At 36.1% G+C, this 17153-nt stretch overlaps 1 protein-coding gene and 1 pseudogene across 1 annotated transcript in view; both read right to left on the bottom strand.

Annotated features, from left to right (window-relative positions):
- Sdhaf3 (succinate dehydrogenase complex assembly factor 3) overlaps nt 1-2531 on the bottom strand; it is a 67426-nt gene extending 64895 nt beyond the window's left edge. The window contains exon 1 of the mRNA XM_048785972.1: nt 2296-2531. Within this exon, the coding sequence (XP_048641929.1) occupies nt 2296-2469 (174 nt within the window). The 5' untranslated portion in view covers nt 2470-2531. The remainder of the gene's footprint in view (nt 1-2295) is intronic.
- A 12708-nt stretch (nt 2532-15239) lies between these two features.
- LOC107144391 lies at nt 15240-15761 on the bottom strand (annotated as a pseudogene).
- Nucleotides 15762-17153: the final 1392 nt, after the last annotated feature.

Raw genomic sequence — 17153 nt, 5'->3', positions numbered from 1 at the left:
AAAAAAAAAAAAAAAAAAAAAAAAAAAAAACTATATTAATCATTTTCAAGGGTGATGCTCCTAGTGAGCTAATTACTTCCCACTAGGCCCCACCTCTTCAAGGTTCTAGAACCTCTACACATCACCACAGTGGGGACCAAGCATTAAGCATATAAACCTTTAGAGGACACACTCAAACCTTATCCAAACCACAGTATTAACAGCGGAACACCTGGCAGATACCACCTTAACCAAGTTAATCACTGTTATCAATAATGTCATGTTGATATGTACCTTCTTAAGTGTTGAGGATACTTCATTCCTATAGTATTCTCAATAATGGATAACACCAATCCCATGATCATGAATAAACATCAAAAAAAAAAAAACCCAAAATGAGAAACATTCTACAAAGTAAAAAGCTAGTACTTTTTTCAAAAGAGTGTTGAGGTAGTGAAAGATAGGGAAAAAATGATCAACTGTCACAGATTGGATGAGATTAAGGAGAAAAGATGACTAAATGCAACATGGATCCAGAGTGAACCCTGGACAGAATAAAAACATTCATGGAAATCTTGGCAAAATATGTATAGTTAATAATATTATAATACTGTTAAATTTCTTAGTTTTGATAAACGTACCTTGGTGATATGTTACCAGAAAAGGAAACAGGGTACAGATGTATGGGAACTCCTTACTACCTCTGTAACTCGTTTAAAATTATTCCAAAAGAGTTGAAAACAAAAAAGCTAAATTCCTACCAAGCTTCCTAGGTTGTTCAACAATTTACTTAGTTCTTTTCTTACACCCTCTCTTCCCTCAGCTTGTAACAATTTATTCTAAGTCCCCACTTTTTCCTACATTTTCCCTAAAAATTTCCAACTATGACTTCTAAAAGTAACCTCATTTCTTCCAAGCACAGAACCAAACTCTCCTGTCTATCCACAAACAGAACTCACTTAAAAGAGGCCACTTAACAAACACCTTAAATATATAATAATTTCAATGTAATTAATAATATTCTATGCGCTTTTAAATACTTTTTAAATAATTAAAAGTCTGCAACAAGGGTAGGATGTAGCTTAGTGGAATACATTCTTAGTGGAACATACACTAATTTTCAGATGCATACTATAAATACTATTACTTTACAGGTGAGGGATAAAAGACTAGAAAAATTAAGTGTTCTGACCTTTAATAATATCCAAGCCTGAATCTGAATCTAGTTCTGGCTCCAAGACCAAATTACCTTATTAAAAGAAAGTGGTCTGCACTTAAAATATTAAACTTCCCTGGTTTCAGGCAAGCAAATTATATCGACTACACCATGATTTTTATGAACTTTCTAAATGTCACCATTATTCTAAATGTCTGTCTTTAAAACTTCAATGGTTCAACAATCAATTCTGGAATTCAGTGCAGAAGTTCCAGGTTTACCCTAGTATAATCTCTATGATTTTTTTTTTAAAGCCCAATTCAGTCATCTCTTCAGCCATCAACTTTTTAGACATTAAAACTCACCTCTACCATGCTTTCAAATACCTGAGACGTACTCTAATCTACAAATCCATTCATTTCTTAATATTTACCAATAAGAAGAGGAAATCCTGCAGGGCTCACAACCCACGAAAAATTGTAAATATTTTTTTTTCCTTCGTTCAAAAAATAAAGTCACTAATCCCTAATGCATTTGTCTGCTCAAGACTGGGCACAAGAGCGAAGGGTAAAGTAACAAAGCCACGTGACTCATGACTGCAGACCCTAAAGAAACCAACTTCCACCTTGCTTAACTCCGACCAGCATTTTCCTCCTTCACCACTAGTAATCCTTAACAGTCCTTTATCTGATTTCTGTATCGAGTAAGAAATTCACTAAGACCCTGAGATTTAAAAAGTAATAGATCAGGAAAACAAACCTCTAGGTGTGGAGACTGTTATGAAATAACCATTAACTTATTAACAGGCGTTTCCTACCTGCAAAGGCAGTGGAGCGGACCGAAGCCGGCAAGCCCTCTGAGCGTTTGACAGTGATTTAGTCAATTTTGTGACCCCCACCCTCACCTCTTGGACGACTAGTATCTGCAAGAGCTCAAAAGGCTGAACTGAGTTAGACACACTGGATCTGCTCCAGCCAGGACCTGGTGGGAGAAACTGAGGGACTCAGGATGCAGCTTTATCAAGTGTAGAATGCCCCTGTTTAATCTGTATGGGTTACTGGGCACGAGCTGGGACAGGCGAACTCTGAAAGGGACAAACCGGGAACACCACTTAAAGAAACCCCAAGAAAAGGGGGCGAAGAAAAGGGGGCGTCACTTGCCTCCCATTCCTGCAAGAAACGCTGGGCCTCGTCAGAACCAACGGTCTTATGTCTCCTAAATTCGTCCTTCACGTACTGGTCACCCAGAGATTTAAGGTCCGGGGGCAGAACCCGGTGTAGTTGCAAGATCCGCCTATATAAGCTACGGACACGAGAAACGTGCGTTCCAGGCATTTCACCACGCGTGGACCGCCGACTGCGCCTGCGCAAAAGGTCGTCGCGACCCCGCCCCCCTGAGAAATTGCCTCTGGGTGAACCAGAAAGAGGGCGGGAAAAGGCGGGCGCGCGCGACCTCCATCCGGTTTGGTCCGCTCCCGAATCCGGTCCTTCCGGAAACTCGAGCTTTGCTGCGTCCCGAAAACGGGCCGGCCCCTTTCTGGTAGAGGCGTAACTTTCTTGTAGTGGCGTCTGCGCTTCAGGGTTAGTTCTCCCGCGTTGTGTCCCGCGGAGAGAGGCGAGGAACCAGAATCTGGAGTGTGCAATTGTCACCTCTCTCTCCGTACCACCCCACTATTTTTTTCTTTCATGTTTGTTCTCTCCTTCTTTTTAAAGGTCTGAGAAAAACTTTGTAAAATCAGGCTACTCCAAAAAGCCCTCCCGTACCGTGGTTAACCCAACCCACTTAAGGTTTCTTAAGGGTATTCCTGAATTAAAGTAGGATTAATCTTTTCCTCCACTAGCCCAACGCCCCACGCGCACTGCACAGTGCTGTGCTTGAGCTCGTCATATGTAACCAACAGGTTACATATTAAGTCCGCAAGTTTTGTTAGCCCAAGTTGGCTGTGGAAGAATCTTGGGAGGAGTTTTAAAGGTAGTGTTTCCAAAGTCCTGGTGATTCTGGCTAAAGAATCTGGGGTGAAAACTGGAATCAAGAGGTTTAAAAAGTTCCACCTTTTACAAAGGTGATACTGAGTTTCCAAAGCTGGTAGCTCCTTGTCCTCATTCTTCCCCATCTCATCTTTAGTTCTTCAGCAGATTCTGTTGATTCCACCAACCAAATATATGCAGAAATCTACCAGTTTCCTCCACGCACTCTACTACAATTATCTCTCTACTGGGTTTTATAGTAATTCCCTTATCTATATTCCTGCTTCAGGACATGACCAATTTCATTCATGGTCCACCAAAATTACAAATCAGATCATCTGTCCAAGAAAATACTCCAGTAACTTTTCATCAGAATAAAACCCAAAGTCTCCCTACCCCTTAAAGTCCTAATGAGACCCTCCCTGGAAATCCTGTTGGAAACCTTTGAAATTGCAACATCACCAGTCCAAAAACTTCCAATGCTCTTACTCTGCTTTTTTATCCCCCTCTATAGTACTTATACGTGATATTTTACCTAGTTATATATTCTGTTTCTCCCCTCACTAGAGTACAAATTCTGCAGGAGCAAGAATTTTGTGATTCTTTTCACCGTTGTTGCCATATATCAGTGACCTACACCAGACCAATAATTAAGAATGCCGTAAATATTTGTTGAATCAATGGGAAAAGTTCAGCGGTGTCAAGTGCTGCATAGACTTGGTGGGAAAAAGACAAGAGTGTGAAAACTTGTATGATTCTTTAACAGACCCCAGATTTCTATCTATGCAAAGGCTTTTGAAATTCAAAAAAAGTAAGTATCCCACAGAGACTTACTTATTTCACTATGCTCTTGAGGGCCCACCACAGTACTTTACAAATAGTAAGCACTCCAATATTTATTGCCTGAATGGAGTTTTTCCTTTTGCTTAAATTTAAGGAAAATATTTGTTTAAAATAACAGAACGTTTTTTAAAAATGGATTTAATTTGGTATTGTGACAAACCACACTGATGGCAAGGATTGAAGGGCAGTGTGGTTATTTTATTTCAGGAAATTTTTTCTAACCATATTTCATCTGTTAATATCCCCATAAATTGAATATTAATTTCTTGTTCCAGTTTCCTTCTTTTCTGGTTTCCTTTGGGGTTAAAGTACATGTATAATAAATACTTCTTTCAGAGCCAAAGCTCTCATAAAAATGTGGAAAAACATTCTGCCAATGAATTAATAAAAAAATAAATGAAAGAATTAATTCAGTCTAAAGGGAACAGAAAAGGTCTGCAAAGCATTGAAAAAAATCAATGCTAAGAAATGGAGTTGATGGGCCGGAAAGAATCCAAGACATGGTGAAGTGGTTAGGCCTTGTGAAAAGGAATCAAGCAATAACAGTGAGGGAAATGACAGATGAACCATATTTTTTTCTTAAGATGGGCTGGACAGTTAGTTAACTTTTGAAGACAAAACTTTCTGTTTCCCTAACCTTCCAATTTAGTTTTCCTCTCATGGTCAAAATAGCCATAAACTGAAAAAACAAACACTGAGTTTGAATTCTTGGCAACTAATCCATATTACTACACTTTATGCAGGTTTTTTGTTCTTCCTCCATCTGTTTCTTTTTCTGTGTGTTATCAAGCAAATCATTTAACCCCTCTGCTTTGATTTTGTCACATGTGAGATTGGCTAATTCTCACTAATTCTCTTCCAGCTTTACTAATCGTGACTTCTCCCATATTTCCTCCAAATCTTTTTTTTTTTTCTGTAAAGTAAAAAAGGACGCATACCCACTCTGAAATAATTACTTTGAAAATGTTGAAGAAGAAACAAGACTGCATGAGGAATACATTGCAGGAGCCCTTCACTATACACAAAATAGAAGAACCACACATATCCATAGAGATGGTAGAGGCAGCTAGAGAAGGTTTTTAACAAGCAGAGAGAGATTTTCAGATCAAAAGTGTTAGAGAGCAATGCTGAACAAGAAAAAATAAACTGAAAGGAGAAGGAGAACATCTGCATGACATTCTGCTACTTTGTGTTATATCTAGTTTTCACCTTACACTGTGGAAAGTAAGTCACTTGCAAATAACCTTGGAGCATTTTCCTTTACAACAGAAGTGAAAAGCATTGGGGGCTAGGAGAGGCTGGTGGTCAAAGATTTGGAAACTTCTTTATGTCACTGGATTAGGAAGCAATGCATTCACAGACTTGGATTTGATTACACAAGTGGCTCAGTTGTGAATTAAGCCCATTCGAATTTCAAATTCTAAATCATGGTGAATAATGAAAACTCTAGGACAAGATACATCTTTGATCCAAATAACCTTCACTTGCTTAGAGGTCTACAGAGATGAACAAGCCTGATCCATTCATGATAACTGCTTATACTCATCCCAGTAGACATCAGAAATGGTCCCTCATTTCCCACCGTAAAATTTAGGTACATGACTGCACTGAAGTGACCAATGTAAGAAACAAGGAATTTTTTAAACATCTTTACATGGTACCTGAAATTTCTATTTATTAAAATGCAATAGTAAGGGAAAGTAGATAATGGAAAAATGATTTAAGATTCCAAATAACTGATGACTATTAGAAAACAGCCTAATTATATAAGGTTGGCACTCTTAGTAAAGATCCATAAAATCTCTATCGTCTGTATCTTCTCTCTTCCTGCTCTCCTCAAACAGAAAACTTCACCTACTAGTACCCTTGATTATATCCTAACTATTATGAGAAGCATCTTTCCCTCTTTGTCATCTTCAATTACTCTCTTCATGATATTATTCCAGTGATCTCATAAACTTTTCATAAGAATACTTCAAGTTACAAAAAAATCTCCCCATCTAGTCTGCCTTCACCTTAAACTACCATCCTATTACTCTGCTTCTTTTCATTGGCAGATTCAAAAATACATATTCCTACTTTTCCTATCTCCATACCCATTCCCCCATTTAATCCTTTTAATCTGATGCTGATATCACTACTCTTCTAAAATCACTTTTTTCCAAAATCACTAGTTACTTGCATCTGCTCACATGCCTACCAACTCAAAGGTTTTCTAGAAACCTTTGCATCATGGATACATTGCTGCTGTGCGGGTGGTCCCACCTCCAGGGGCCCACTTCCTCTATCTCCTAAAGAGACTCTCAGTGCTCTGCCATCTTCAGCAATTGGTGATGCTCTGCTGCCCCCACCTGGCCAAGCCCACCCTAATCACTTCATAGGCCTTCACTGAACCCTGAATACCTCCAGATCTTTCACACCTCTGATCTCTCCACAGTTTCAGCTTTCCTTTGTAACCATTGGATTAGTCTAAATCCCAGGGTCTGTCATTCCTTCAGAATCCCTGATCCAAACTAAATTCATTATTTTTTTCAAAGACTTTTTCCTCCACCATTATTCAACCTACCTAGATTCAAAGCATGTTAACTGATTAGAACAACAATAACAACAACAACAACAACAAAACTAATTAGAACAAATTTTTTAAAAGTGGAAGGGGCTGGGGTTGTGGCTCAGAGGTAGAGCACTCGCCTGGCATGTGTGAGGCACTGGGTTGAATCCTTAGCACCACATAAGTGTAAAATAAAGATATTGTGTCCACCTATAACTAAAAACTAAATATTTTTTTAAAAATGGGTGGCATCTCTGACAGCTTTTTTTTTCTTCATTTAACCCCCTTTTAAACTCTGTGACTTCTCATTTGACAACTCCAGACCTTAATTTTTTCCTCTTAAAATAAGAATGATATTATGTACCTCAAAAGCTTCTTATACAACTTAGTAATTTAATATGTAAAAAAGTATTTACACTAGTTGATGCCTGGAACACAAGAAGTGACAATTAGAATTAGTTATGATGATGAAGAGGAGGAGAAGGAGGGGGAGAGAATGTAAGTTGATAGTAGAAACTGCACTCTGTTCTAAGAAATATGATTTTTAACTTAATTCTCACTTTAAAACATAATAATAGATCTATGATACTTAAGTAATAGAATCAGACAATTTAAATCCTTTTTATTTTTAAGGGTCATTTTTCCAATTCTATTGAGGTACAGTTCACAAATAAAAATTATATATATTCAAGGTGTACAATGTGAGGTTTTGGTAGGTGTGTACATTATGAAAGTATTAACAAAACTAAAATATCTATCATTTTACATAATTACTTGTGTGTGTTAAGAATGGTTAGTATCTACTCTCAGAAAATTTCACGTACACACGACATTATTATTAACTGCAATCACCATGTTCCATATAATTTCAGAACTTATAACCGAAAGTTTGCATCCTTGGACTGATTTTCCCCATTGCCTCCACACCCTGACTTTTGGTTACCATTCTTCTACTATTTGTTTCTGTGAGTTTGACTTGAAGAATCCACATATAAGTGAGATGGTGAAGGATTTGTCTTTCCTCACCTATCCTATTTCACTAGCATAACATCCTCCAGATTCATCCATATTAGCACAAGTGGCAGGAATTTCCATTTTAGGGCTGAATAATATTTCTCAATTGATATATGCATAAAATTATATGGTATACTTTCCTTATCCATTCATCTGTTAAAGGCCACAGGTTATTTTTATATCTTGGCTATTGTGTATAATACCGCAATGGACGTGGAGTGGAGCTGTATTTCCAAGTTAGTGATTTATATCTTTTGAATATTGGTATGGCTTGGATCTGAAATGTCCCTCAAAGATCATGTGTTAAAGGCTTGGTTGCCAACATGTGGTACAATTAGGAGGTGGGAGGAAGGTCCCCCAGGTAAACCTTTGATGGTATGTTGGGTCCCTGGGCCCTTCCTCTCTCTTTTATTTCCTGGTTACCAAGAGCTGAGCAGCTTTCTTCTACCACAATAGACTGCCTCACAATAGGTCCAAAAGCCACCAGGCCAAGTGACCATGGACGGAAGACTCTAAAATTGTGAGCCAAAATATGTGTTATCCTCTAAGTTGATTTTCTTAGATACTTTGTCACAGCAACATGACACTAAAAGACATATGCCCATAAGTAAAATTTCTAGAGCATATGGTAGTTCTATTTTCAAATTTTTGAAGCATCTTCATCCTGTTCTATAATGGGTATATTAATTTACGTTCCTACCAACAATGTACAAAGGTTCCCTTTTTTCCACATCCTTGTCAACAATTTCTGAGATTTGCCTTTTATTAATAACAGCCATCCTAACATTATGGTTTTGATTTTGAACAGCTTATTTTCTTTGGAAAATGTATAGTTAGATCATTTGCCTATTTTTTACTTGGCTGGGTTTTTTTATACAAATGTTTTATTACATAATTGTAAATGTATGTAAAGTGAATATTACAATATACCAGTTATCTACATTCAACATCTGCTTATTACATGCCATTTTATTTCTTCTGTGCTTCTACCTATTTCCCAACCTAGACCAGCCCCACTCCTTACATATTTATTTTTTGGTATGGTCATATGTACATGTATTGAATGGCACAAATATTGACTGTACAGTTTTGACAAATACACTCATAAAAACCTTCACTGCTTTTAAGCACAGAATATTTACATCATCCCAAGAAAACTGTTTTCTTTCCCACGCAACTTTTTCTTCCCCAGAAGCAAGTTACTATAATAGACAATTAACCATACTTTTTTTATTGGTTCTTCTTAGTTACACATGATAGTAGAATCCATGTTGATAAAATTATACAAGCATGGAATATATCTTATTCTAATTAGGACACTATTCTTGTGGATGGGCACAATGGTGGGATTCACTTAGGTATTTTCATATGTATACATAAGAAAATCATGTTAGACTTATTCTAGTGTCTTTCCTATTCCTATCCCCACTCTATTCCTTTTGTTCCATGTTGTCTAATCTACTGAGCTTATCTTCTTCCCTTCCCCACCTTTATTGTGGTTTACTACTGAATTGTATGAGTTCCTTAGGTAGTGTGGATATAATAACGCCTTACGTGATACAAGATTTGCAAATATTTCCCCCCATTTTGAAGGTTGCCTTTTTATTTTGTTGGTTGGTCCCTTTGCTGTGTGGGAATATTCTAGTTTTCTATAGTCCTATTTGTTTATTTTTGGTTTTGTTTTCTGTGCTTTTGATATCATATCCAAAAAATCATTGTCAAGACCAAGGTCATGAAGCTTTTTCTAGTTTCACATGACAGTAGTTATGCTGCCAGGTCTCATTCTTGAATCTTCAACCTATTTAAGTTGACTTTTGTGTGTGGTATAAGAAAAGACGCCCGTCTTCCTTCTTTTCTTCCCTCCTTCCTTCCTTCCTTTTTTCTTCCTTTCTCTTTTCATGTCAATGTCCAGTTTTCCCACATGGTGTCCACAGTGCAAATATTCCAGAATCAGCTGACCATATGTTTCAATTAATTTCTGGGTTTCTATTCTGTTCCATCAATCTGTATGTCTGTTTTTACTCCAGTTCTACACTGTTTTGATTACCATAGCTGTGTAATATAATCTGAATCAGGAGGTGTGATGTCTCCAGCTTTGTTCTTTTTTGTTCAAGATTGTTTGAGGTGTTATGGTATTTTATGGTTTCATACAAATTTTAGAAATCTTTTTCTATCTCTTTGGAAAGTGCCATTGGAATTTTGATAGGGATTACATTGATCCTGTAGATTGCTTTCGGTAGTATGAACAATAGTGATTCTTCTAATCAATTAATATAGGTTATCTTTCCATTTATTTGTGCCTTCTTCAATTTTCTGATCAGTGTTCTATAGTTTTCAGCGGATAAGATTTATTTATTTCCTCAAAAGTTTATTCCTAAGAATTTTATTTTTTATTTTCCTTTTTTGAATGGTTTGTTGTTAGTGCATAAAACACAACTAGTTTTTATATCTTGACTTTTTTAAATTTGTTTATTAGTTCTAATGATTGTTTTGTGGAGACTTTAGGGTTTATAAGATGTAAGATTATGTCTCCTGCATACAATTTTATTTTTTCCATTCCTATTTGGATGCCTTCTGTTTCTTTATCTTGCCTGAGTGCTCTGGCTAGAACTTCTAGTATTTAATTTTTTAAAAAAATGGCAAGAATGGGCATCATTGTCTTACTTTTGATCTTAGAAAAGTTTTCAATTTTTCATCCTTGAGAATGGCATTAACTATGGGCATGTCACATGTGATCATGGTGTTGAAATACATTCCTTATATAATTCGTTGAGTTTTTCATAAAAGGATATTGAATTGTGTCAAATGCTTTTTTAGATCTAAAAATTGAGATGATCATATGATTTTATCCTCCATTCTATTAATGTGGTTAATCACATTTATTGATTTCATATATAAAAAATAAATCTCATCTGACCATGGTGTATGACCCTTTTAATGTGCTGTTCAATTCACTTTGCTAACCATTTGTTGAGGAAAATTGCATCGATAATCATAAAAGATATCAGCTTGAGGGGCTGGGGTTGTGGCTCAGCAGTAGAGCACTCACCTAGCACATACAAGGCCCTGGGTTCAATCCTCAGCACCACATAAAAACAAATAAATAAAATAAAGGTATTATGTCCAACTACAACTAAAAAATAAATATTAAAAAATATATATCAGCCTATAGTTTCCTTTTCATGTGGTGGTACTCTTGTTTGGATGAGGTACAAGGCAATGTTGGCCTCATACAACACATTGGGAAGCATTCCTTCATCTACAACTTTTTGGGGAGAATTTTAGAGATACTGGTATTAGTTCTTCATTAGATGGTAAAATTTATTAGTGAAACCATCAGGTCTTGGGCTTTTCTTTCTTGGGAAGTTTTGTATTTCTGATTTGATCTCCCTGCTCATTATTGATCTGTTCAGATTTCCATTTTTTCATGATTCAGTGATGGTAGTTTGTTCTAAGAATTTATCTCTTTCTTCTAGTTTATCCATATTTGGCATGTAATTATTTATAATATCTACTCATGAGCTTTTGTATTTCAGTGATATCAGTTCTAATGTCTTCTCTTGCATTTCTGATTTTATTGATTTCAGACTTCTTTACTTTTCCTTAGTTTGTCTAGCTAAGTGTTTGTCAATTTTATTTCTTTCAAAAACTGACTTCTGCATTGGGGTATAGCTCGGTAGTAGAAAACTGGTCTACCATGCATGAAGACCTGGTTTTGATCCTCAGCACTGCAAAAATAAAGGAAAAAGTAAAAGAAAAAAGAACAACATGTGATCTTATCTTTTCTATTGTTTTTCTATTCTCTATTTTATTTTTTTTATTTCTACTCATTTTGGGTTAGTAATATTTTTTTTTTGCTTTTCCCACTGTCTTAGGAGCTAAAGTTAGATTGTTTATTTGAGATGTATCTTTTTTCTTATGTAATTATTTCTCCATGTAAAGTTTTCTCTTAGAAGTACTTTTCCTATATCTCATAAGTTTTGATATGTTGTTTCCAATTTTATTTGTATGAAGACGTTTTTTAATTTTCCTTTAAAATTTTTATTTTACCCATTGGCTGTTCAGAAGTGTGTTTTTAAATTTCTACACATTTGTGAATTTTCCAATTTTCCTTCTGTTATTGATTTTAAGTTTCAAAAATTGTGGTTAGAAAAGATCCCTGGTATGATTTCAATTTTCATAAATTTGTTAGTCTTGTTTTGTGGCCTAATATATAATCTGTCTTGTACAATGTTCTATGTGTACTTGCAAATAATATGTATTCTTTTTAAAAAAATATTTTTAGTTGTAGATGGGCACAATACCTTTACTTAATTTATTTATATTCGTGCTGAGGCTCGAACCCGATGATTCACACATGCTAGGAAAGCATTCTACACTGAGCCACAACCCCAGCCTAAATAATATGTATTCTCTTGTTGCTAAATAGAATGTTCCATTATGTCTGTTATGTCCTACAGTGTTATTCAAGACCAATATTTTGTTAGCATGGAATGGTGTGTGCCTATAATCCCAGCTACTTGTGAGAATGAAGCATGAGAATCTTAAATTCAAGGCCAGCCTTAGCAACATAGTGAGACCCTATCTCAAAATAAAAAATAAAAGGGACTGGGATTTGTAGATCAGTGGTAGAGTGCCCCTGGGTTCAATCCTTGATACTGCAAAAAAATTCTTTATTGAATGATCTATTTATTATTGAAAGTGAGATATTAATGTCTCCTTTATTGTTGTATCACTGTATTTTTCTCCCTTTGGTTAATACTTGCTTTATATACTTAGGTGCTCTGTTATTGGGTGCATATATATTTATAATTGTTATATCCTCTTGATGAATTGTCACTTTTATTATTACATAGTCACCTTCTTTGATTATTGTTATAGTGTTTGTCTTGAAGTCTGTTTTATCTGATTACATGTGTATCTGCCTCTTCTAGCTTTTGTTTCTATTAGTATAGAATGTCTTGCCATCCCTTCACCTCTCTGCCCATATGCATATTTAAAGCTGAAGTGAGCCTCCTCTAGGCAGCTAGTTGGTTCCTATGGTTTTATCCACCCATTTACTGTCTGTCTTTTTATTGGATAACTCAATTCATTTAATTCAAGGTAATGATTGGTAGACAAAGGCTTACTATTGCCATTTTGTTATTTTCTAGCTGTTATATAGATTTATTTTTTCTTTCCTCCTTTGCTATCTACCTTTGTGATTTGATGATTTTTTATGGTAGTATGCTTTTCTTCCTTTCTCCTTATCTTTGTGTATTTGCTATAAGTTTTTGCTTTATAGTTACCCTAATGTTATGTAAAACATGTTATAATTATAATGGTTGTTTTAGTTAGCTTTTTTTTGCTGCTGTGACTATAATATCTGGCCAGAATAATTTTAGGGAAGAAAAGTTTATTTGAAGGCTCATGGTTTCAGAGGTCTTAGCCCACAGAAGGCTGGCTCCATTCCTTGGGCCTGGAGGTGAGGCAGAACATCATGGTGGAAGAGTGTGGCAGAGGAAAGCAGCTCACATTAAGATCAGAAAGCAGAGAGAGAAAGACTCCATTCTCCAGATACAAAATATATACCCCATAGCCATGCCCCCAATGAGCCACTTCTTCCAACCACATCCTACCTGCCTCCAGTCATCCCATCAGGGATTAATTCACTGATTAGGTTAAGGCTATAACCCAATCATTTGTCCTCCAAACCTTCATGCATTGTCTCACACATGAGCTTTGAGGGGACACTTCATGTCCAAACCATAACAATGGTCTATTTTAAATCAATAGCAACTTCACCTTGATTGTATATAAAAAACTACAATTTTATATTCCCATAATTTATGTTTTTGAGGTCACAATTTACATCTTTTTTATACTGTATAACTAAGAATAAATTACTCTGTTATATTTATTTTTAATATTTTTGTCTTGTAACCTTTATAAGATTTATAAATAATTTATATACCTTTATTCCAGTGTTGAATAATTTGACTACATACTTACCTTTACCATTAAATTTTATGCTTTCATATGGTTTCATGTTTTTAACTAACATTCTTTCATTTCAGTTTAAATAACTCCCTTTATCATTTCTTGCAAGGCAAGTCTAGTGATGATGAACTCCCTCCATTTTTCTTTTGGGAAAGATTTTATTTCTATAAGTAATTTCTGAAGGACAGTTTTTCTTGATAAAATATTCCTGGTTAGCAATTTATTTTTTCCCCAGTATTTGAATACATCAACCCAGTCTTCTAAACTGCAGCATTTGCTGAGAAATCATGTTGATGGCCTTATTGCCTGGTGTGCAATAAACCTCTTTGCTCTTGCTACTTTCAAAATTCTTTGTCTTTGATTTTTGACAGTTTAATTATAATATGTCTTGGTAACGTTTTCTTTGGATTGAACCTGATTAGAGATTTTTTAATTTTATGTACCTACATGCTTATATCTCTCTTTAATTTTGGCAAGTTTTCAGCCATTATTTTTCTAAATCAGCTCTCTGTCCCTTGCCTTCCCTTCTCTCTTCTGGAATTCCCATAAAACAAATATTAGCTCTCTTGATAGTGTCTCAAAACTCCTGTGGGCTTTCTTCTTTCATCTTCATTATACTTTTTTTTTCTTACAAGGGTATTTTAAAATGACTTGTCTTTAATTTCAGATTCTTCTGCTTGATCAAACCTCTGTTGGTGATCTCTATTTCATTTTCATTTCATTCATCATATTCTTTAGCTATAGAACTTTTGTTTGGTTCTTTTTTATCCTATCTCTTTATTGTACTTCACAATTTGTTTATGTATTGTTTTTTCTGATTTCATTGTGTTATCTGTGTTCTCTTGTAGCTTCCTGAGAATCCTTTAAACAATTATTTTGAATTCTTTTTTAGATAATGAATTTATCTCTGTTTATTTGAAGTCAAGTCCTTGAATATCATTGTGTTTTTTTCAGGGTTTCATGTTTCAGGCTTTTCATGTTCTTTGTAGTCTAATATTTCTAATATTTCATGTTCCTTGTAGTCTAATATTTTTACATTTGAAGAAACAGTCACCCACACCTGTTCTTATTGATTTGCTTTGGGACAGAAATGTCTTCACCAAACAGCCTGACTAGGAATTCTAAGGCTCTCTAAGACCTTTTTTATGTATGTACTTGCTCCACACCTCTTGTTCTCTTCTGGGGAGAATTCTTTTATTTATTTATTGTGTGTGTGTGTGTGTAAACAGATGTTTATTACAGAATATTTTTTTAAAATTAAATGCCTTAAATAAAAAACAATACCATAAATTGATAGACTTGGTAGCATGAAAATACTTCAGGTTGGAGAGGCATGTTTGCTCTTGGTGAATGTACATATAATAAATTCCTATGACATTTGACTCCAAAATGAATGTATGAATTGGCTGGACATGATTATATGACTAATAATTTAAAGTAAAATATAATCTTAAAGGCAATTTAAACACTTGCATTAATATATAGGAGTCCATTCAAGGTCAGTGACTGGAGAGCTATATAAAAAGAACTGAGGTAAAATCTTTAGGAAGCTATGTTGTGCCTATGTACATCTGTAAGATTCAGGCTCAACTTCTGCTTTTGATGAATCTGATTCGGAAAAGGATGTATAACATCCATTACACATCTGTTTCAAACACAGTCTATTTCTAAAATTACACATCTCTTTACAAATAAATATCAAGTATTAATAGCTAAAAGATGCCACTAGGATGGGCTCCAAAGTCTGTTTTTATGGCCACCCCAAGACATATTTTAAGGCATCATTTTTAATCGTGGGCTTTAAGAACATCTTCTTTGCTTTAACTGGTTTTATGTCTCCATTTTCATCTTCTCCATAATTGGCACGGTCTCTTTTCTTGGCAAACTTTTTTCCAGTTGTTCCCACCGAGGTCTCATATCTTCTAGCCATTTCCTCATCTGACACATGAAACTCTACTATTTCATCTTCATCTTCATCTTCTGCTTTGTTCTTAGCATTCATCTGAAGCATCAATTTCTCAACTTCAGAATTAAATCCTCTGAATTACATTCTTCCATACAGAAGATCTTCACATAACAAGAAGCTCTGCTCCTCTATTATGGCACTCTCTTTCTCTTTGAGCTTTGGCAAATCCAAGTACCAGTGCTCTTCACTAATGATCTTCTTTTCTTCTTTTTCTAGTTTTTTCTTGGTTTCCGAGTACAGTCCCCTCTGCATGAACTTCATGTGCAGCAGGTTCTTGGACAACTTGGTCTTGTGCTCGGCCACCATGCTGGCTCCAGCCGCAAGCCTGGGGAGAATTCTTAAGATTGTATGCCTTCTCTTGATCTTGCAAAGACAGGCCAGGTGTTTAGAGTCTCCTGCTTGCTTTCCTGAGGGCAGTGTCCTAAACTGCTCAAGTTCATGTGTCTTCTCCTAGTCACACAGAGTGGAACTAGCTATCTTACAGGGTACTTGCACTCACTATCTATGAGGGGTGTTCAGCAGCCAGACTGGAAGAAAGTAAGGTGCATTGATCATTTGGGGGGTACCCATGGGCCAATTAGGGAGGGAGTTCCACAAACAAAACATCCCAGTGGCTCACTGGCAGTCTTTGCAATGGAGTCCACAGAGTGGTTAGTAGAATCCACAGTCTTTCTTTTCTATTTCCAGCCTTGTCCAACCACTCAGCAGTGCCTATCACTTCAATTTTCTGAGTATGGTGAGAAAAAAGTGGGTCCTTGACAGCATCCCACATGGCTGGGGAAGCTGGGTACTTCTTGTACTCTCCCTTTCTTCTATGGGAGGAATCATGGACCAAGGCATTGGCACCTTGGTGGCAAAGTGACATAGATAAAGTGAAACTGTTCTTTTAACTCTTTCTTTATGCCTATTCTTGTTTTTATTTTGTTGGGGGGGGTTGTTTGTTTTGTTGTTTTTGTTTTTGCCTCAATAATGTTCTGGAACTTCTCTGCTATTCCAGATTCCAACAAAGATAATTTCATTCATGAGTAGTTGTTAAATTTTAATGCTTCTCCAGGGAGATGACTATGGAAAGCTCCTATTCTACCATGTTACTGATGTCACTTAACTATCTATATTCTTAAGTCAGAGATTATACCCAAGCCCCCTACTATACAAAAGCATGAAGGTTTCCCTTTGAGTAACAAGAAAAGGTTTTTTGTTTATTTGTTTGTTTGGTTGGTTGGTTGGGGATTTTTGTTGTTATTGTTGTTATTTTTGTTATGTACCAGGGATTAAACCAAGGGATGCTTAACCACTGAGCCACATCTTAGCCCTTTTATTTTTTATTTTGAGACAAGTTTTTACTATGTTGCTTAGGGCCTCACTAAATTGCTGGGGCTAGCTTTAAACTTTTAATCCTCCTGCTTCAGCCTCCCAAGTCATTGGTATTACAGGAATGTGCTGTTGAGAGCCACAGCTGAAGGGGCCCCAGCAAACTTCCAGCTGCCAGCAAACTTCTAGCTGCCAACTGATTGGCTCCTCTGTGGTAATGCTCATTGGGCTGTTTCCCCGCCCTTTCAGACCACAGAGCTGTTCATTGGGTGACTTTTTTTGGCTCTGCCCAGGGAACCCAGCGAATCGCCCTCAAGAGCAGGAGGAGTGGGGGAGGTTGAGAGGCTTGTGGGAAGCGGGTGGTGGCAGTTGGGCTCTGAGGGTTTT

The sequence above is a fragment of the Marmota marmota genome, unplaced genomic scaffold (genome assembly GCF_001458135.2).
Source record: "Marmota marmota marmota unplaced genomic scaffold, marMar, whole genome shotgun sequence".
NCBI classification, from domain to species: Eukaryota; Metazoa; Chordata; class Mammalia; order Rodentia; family Sciuridae; genus Marmota; species Marmota marmota.
The sequence above is the reverse complement of the archived record's forward strand: the minus strand, read 5'-3'. Positions and strand labels throughout refer to the sequence as shown.